Here is a 5,599-nt window from a genome sequence, read left to right as displayed (position 1 = left end):
ATGGGGCTAGAGGTAAAAGACTTATGCTGTTCTAGCTCCGACGAAGGCTGCTTCGTCGGCACGTACATATCATTCGCAGCACTAAAACCCCAACTGTCCCGAGCACTATCGTCACTAAGCTGCTCTCTTCTGTTGCCGAAGATCCTGTTTGAATCCTTCACTCCTAGTTCCCAGCAAAAACAGCATCAGTCAACTTGTCTAAAAAACGAGCGTGCTAACTTCTGATACCAAAGAGGCACTTTGTTATGGTCATCTGCATCTATTTTTGCATCAAAAATGGCAATTCGGATCCTACTTGTCCTTCAGGTAACTGGACTCGTCAGCTGGCCATAACGCTCCCCAATGTGCCTTCCGCGACGCACGATACACCTCACGAACTGCTTTACCTCTGGTTACACTACGACGCTCATGCTTTCCCTACAAAATTATTACAAAACCTCGTTAGAAACTCAATTTCAGCAGTACAAACTGAGCTACAGGTAATGCACCATACCTCCGGAGTGCACAGGTCAAGATGCACGTGGCGGGTAGCAAGCAGTGGGCCTAGAAGCAAGCGTGCAATCGGTTTCTTCTTCTTCGCGGCGGCATCTTCCTCACTTCCTTTGCGTGTCTTCTGCATGATCATGTACGAGAACTTGGAGCCCTTCTGCCCATGCCAGCGCTTAGTAGTCACTTCACGAGGGCGATTCACTACAGGCGAGCGCTGCACAAAGTGACACCACGTGTTTCCACCTACTGGACACTGTCAACAGCACAAGCAATACGTTTTAAACACCAACAAGGACACATATCCAGCTGCTTCACCTTCCTACCTCATCATGATGCGGGCACGGGGCCACAATGCGCACACCTTCCTTGCCATCTGCATCCTCAGCAACCAAGTCCAGCACAAACTGACGCGCGGATCGCACGTGATGCGACCCCCACGGACTACCACGATCTACAATCACCAGACACCCGTCCTCGCTCAGCAGCTCCCATAGTGCTGAGGTAGTCGCGACACGCTCGAAGTCGTTCGTGATATCTGAAAACACGTAGCTCACTACTACGAGGTCGTATTTGTTGCCAGCATCGATGTCTCTGGACAAGTCGGTGATATTGCGACGCATACTCAAGCCTGGAAATCCCTCGAGCACGACCTCGGCCGCGTCCACCATAGACTGGCTGGGCTCCACCACGCGATATTTATCCAGTGATTGGTCATAGAAATCTTTGGCCACCCAAGATGCCGTACCGGGTCCTGAAACGAAGTCCAGCACGGACTTAGGCTTGAAGTCGGGTAGTCGTTTCTGCAGCTCCGTGAATACAGCGTGTGTGCAGGCGTAAGTGGCCTCCATCTCGTAGGCCAGGAAGGCCAGCGTTTCGGCCGGGCCGTAGGCAAAGGGCGGGATCTGCTGGCTGCGGTCCATGGTCCAGCCCAGAGGTGTCTTGCTCATGTCAAGTGGCACCTGTCGCGTATTCCGGCGGTCACCTACGTGCTTCTGGCGTAGCATCTCGAGCTGCGAGTGCGTGCGGCTACGTACGACGGATGCAAGACGCTCCAACAGCTCCGTTGGCATCTCCACGCGCCGCGCTAGGCCGTTTCGCGAGAGCTCAGCAATGTCCGCCAAAATGGAAGGAGTTCGCGGGTCTGCAGACGAATTATCGGCCGCTTTGGCGCTAGTTTTGGATCTACGCAAGCGTCGTGCGCGACGGCTAGCGGCTGGTGAAGAGAAACTGGCTGAAAGTATTGGAGCAGCGGCGGCCGGCGCGAGGCGAGCGCTCAGCTTCCGCAGCATCGTCAGTCGCGACAACATGGATGCGAATCGATGGTGGCGTTTGGCCCAGTCAAATAATTGGTATTTTTTGGTACCGGTACCGTAAAAAACTCAACTGGGTTATTTTGTTGTTAAGATACAAGCACGCCTCTGTTAAGAACAGCCCTTTTAGGGCCTTTGCTGAAGTACTTGAGTACTTTAAATAAATTGGTTTTTCAAATTGATTTTTAAACTTCACACATTCTGTTTGCTGTAAGCTCGGGTATAACTACAAATAATGATCTACTGGCATTCTGGTAGGGTTGTCTTAACCCTTCTAGCCCGATATTCTGTATTATACAGAATAAGCAGTTTTGCAGTAATAAATATTTGACAAAGCTGGCTACGAACCGATTCTTCGCATAAAGTGATTAGTAAGGGTGAAAGTCAGCTTAGAATTCGGTGACGGGTAAATAAACGGGGATTCGTCGAATGTAAGAGAAATACGAATATAAACAAACCAAAGGTTTGAAAATGACGCTGACAATTTTGGCCACTACTTTCTTGCTCTCATTTTCGAAAGATGAACGGCCCAGGCGAGATAATGTTCAAGCAGTTTTGGCGCGAGCTTTCTAAGGAAGGTTGGAGGCCACGTCAGCCGGTCGGACTTGCCAAGCACCACCGCTACGTGAGGCCTGGGGTCAAGGGTCGTCTAGATGAAGCGAGACGCGGGGAGGACTTCTTTGAAGGTAAGCGTGAGCTGTATTAACAGTCCGGGTGTTACGCTAATGTCTGCATGATCTAACAGGCGAAGAAGAACTAATGGTGTATGGTTGACGCTCTGGGTGCCTTCAGCTGTCGTTTTATGGTGATGCAAGACATGCCTGTATTCTCAAAGGCAGACCAGCGTGTAACGCTGACGCAGGACTTCAGTCTCCGATGTCTTTTCCTACAGAGTTGGCACCCCATGCTGACGCACCAGGACCAGCTACGACAGTGCAGCCATGTCCGTGTTCCAGTCCGGTGAATACGAATGAGCAGCCATCTACATTACACCAGCGTTCAGTCGAGCCTGAGCCCCCGTCTTTGGGAGAAGGTTGCCTAAGCCTTGTCGTGTCTCCGACTCCTATTCTGGCCTCTACAGAGCAAGAAGCTGTCACTGCCTCTTATGTTCCGGAGAGTACAGAGTAAGAGGAACGTAAATGTCGGAGCGACAGGGAGCTGGAAGGGGCCAAAAGCGTAAGCACGGCTCTCGATGTACCGTCAGGTCCTGCGAATCCTGATATATTTCATAGCGATAACTTCATGAAGGGGCTATGGTCGGAAAAGCTGTTCGGTGATACAGATCTGGACGATGTGAACCTGATGGAAAATCTAACGACACTGATTCCGAGTCTGATACCGACGACGGAGACATCATGGCTGATAATGAGTTAGATACTCTCGTCGTAGCAGACGTACAAGATGTCGACGATGTGGCACTGAATAAAGGTGATCCGGACACCGGTATATTTGACTTGACGTCCGATGAACTGCGGGGTTTTGCGGAGTCAGGCTGGACAGTTTACGATGAAGAACGTAGTGGTAAGTTAAAGTATACATAATATAATCAATTTTGGAGTGCTAATTCTGTATAATACGTTATAATACTTTCTCAGGTAATTTGCAATTAGACGCAGCGACAGACCATCACGATGGATCTTGGGGGCCGACCTGCTCGGCGTTGCATACGCGAACTCCCAACTCGACATGTTCTTCTATTTCTTGCCAAGGAGCTGTGGGTTCGAATTGCCAAAGACACTAACCGGTACCGACAGCAGACTATTAGTGCTGTCGCGGCTTCCCGTCGAGCTAAAATACTCGCACGTCAGGCTGAAGACCCAAGAGTGAGTGTTTCGAGCTTAGAAGAATACGAAGAACGACTGAACAAGCTCAAGCAAATTCAGCCACATGAAATTGTGCACGTGGTAGCCCTACTGATTGCACGAGCCATCCTTTTCGCGATGGTCTTGCCAAACACTGGTCGACTGATGAAAATGGAGATATTCCTCGGGGATCATTTTCGAGATTCATTCGAGGCTATCATGCAGCTCTTGCACTTTAACAATAACGGAGACGAAGAAGCGCGTCGGGATAAGGCTTGGAAGATCAGGCCGCTCTTACATACAGTGGAGGAGACATTTCGGCGAGGCTATCGCCTCGGAAAGGTGATTTCCTTTGACGAAGGCATGATGTCAAACCGCATTAAATTTAATTCGATGCGAGTGTTGATGCCGGACAAGCCCGGCAAATACGGAACCAAGCTATACGTGACGTGTTGCGCCGAGACCGCATACTGCTCGAGGTGAGGATCTTTCTATTTGTCTAGAATTATTGTAGTTGGGTGCTACAGAATAACTAACATGCGCTTGTGGTATTCTGTATTCTACTGATTTAGAGTGGAGATTTACTGTGGAGCAGACAAGAATAAGAAGCAGAAAGAGAAAGAGAAAACGAATCATGACACTTTGGGACTTGGGCCTCTGGCCGTCATGAGCAACATATCCAAAACGCTCGCCGGCCAGCTGGAAAACGACACATCGCCACGAACAGCTTCTACTCATCCGTATCACTGAGTCTGAAGCTACTGGGGTTGTATCACGTCGGTACTGCACGGGTAGACCGGTTAGGCTGGTGTCCGCTTCAGTTCACGCAGAGGACGAGACCGAAGAAATTGCCACGAGGTACTTACCGCATAGCACAAGCGCGTGACCATCCTCAGCTTATTGCACTGAGCTGGCTGGATTCAAAACCGGTGAACATGCTGGCGACAGGGTGCAATACAAACCTGACAAGCGTTAATCGCACGGAAAATGATGGCAGCCGCAGTACAGTACCTTGCCCACAGCTGGTCGTGGACTACAGCCTCGGCATGGGAGGCGTAGACGTCCACGATCAGCTCAGGCCGCAGCGTTACAGTATTTAGAAGTATTGCACTACGGAAATACTACAGACAGATATTTATATGCTTTGTAGACATGGCATTAGTGAATCAATGCATCGTTCAATGTATTACGCTCAAGAATAAAGGTTTTGCTCCGCCAACCCACGACGATTATTTGCGCCGGTTGCACAACCAGTTGCTGGCGCTGCAAACAATCAAGTGTGATACCCACCTGAATGCCGAAGACCTGGTGACTGTACCGATTCAACACCAGAAACACAAGTTGGTGAACACAGCTGACTTCTATTCTTCGAGCAAGCAAACCAAGCGGCGACAGTACCTTTGTAAAAAGTGTTCGGCGTTCTCGGCCACGAAAAAGAAGTCTTTCGAAATCAGCTATTACTGCGAGGACTGCAGCGAAAGCTTTGGCGGTCGGGTGCCGCTTATCCGACGCAAGGATGAAGGGAACAAGAGTACATGCTACGAGGTGGGGCACGAAAATCTGGAACAGTGGTAGGAGTATTCCACCTGAGCTAACGAAAAAGATCCGATTCCGCGAGAGGAGATGTAAGTAAAATTAAACGCATGATGCGACGCACTTGTATGATTTCGTTGGCACGTTATCGTTGCCTCTGCTGGGAAAAATCGCCTAGTTCCTCCTCACTAATCGTAAGTTAAGACTCACTAATCGTAAGTTAAGAACTGGGCGATTTTCCCCCCTTCGTGCTCATTTCGTGTGGGCCACTTCCACAGTAATGAATGGCTCTAGTTTATCGCTCGACTACAAACATGCAGATTTGCCTCTATTTTTACACGAAACCAGCCAATAGAAGATTGATACCCTCGCAGATGTTGGATACATTGGTGATATAATGTCCACTTTCGTCGCTGTTTTGTGTTTGGCTTGCCCAGTCCTTAGACATAGCTAGCGGAAGGGGTT

At 49.6% G+C, this 5,599-nt stretch overlaps 2 protein-coding genes across 2 annotated transcripts; one reads left to right on the top strand and one right to left on the bottom strand.

Annotated features, from left to right (window-relative positions):
• Positions 1 to 382: 382 nt before the first annotated feature.
• On the bottom strand, positions 383 to 1,796 carry PITG_04774 (uncharacterized protein; the record flags this gene model as incomplete). The annotated part of the gene is made up of 3 exons (XM_002905450.1): positions 383 to 388; positions 494 to 742; positions 813 to 1,796. The coding sequence occupies 3 exons, from the start codon at positions 1,794 to 1,796 to the stop codon at positions 383 to 385; spliced, it is 1,239 nt and encodes a 412-aa protein (XP_002905496.1).
• Positions 1,797 to 2,319: 523 nt separating this feature from the next.
• On the top strand, positions 2,320 to 2,773 carry PITG_04773 (uncharacterized protein; the record flags this gene model as incomplete). The annotated part of the gene is made up of 3 exons (XM_002905449.1): positions 2,320 to 2,485; positions 2,545 to 2,563; positions 2,734 to 2,773. 3 exons carry the CDS (start codon positions 2,320 to 2,322, stop codon positions 2,771 to 2,773), a joined length of 225 nt encoding a protein of 74 aa, XP_002905495.1.
• Positions 2,774 to 5,599: the final 2,826 nt, after the last annotated feature.

The sequence above is a fragment of the Phytophthora infestans genome, genomic scaffold, assembly GCF_000142945.1.
Source record: "Phytophthora infestans T30-4 supercont1.6 genomic scaffold, whole genome shotgun sequence".
Lineage (NCBI taxonomy): Eukaryota > Oomycota > Peronosporomycetes > Peronosporales > Peronosporaceae > Phytophthora > Phytophthora infestans.
This window is presented reverse-complemented; position numbering and strand designations above follow the sequence as displayed.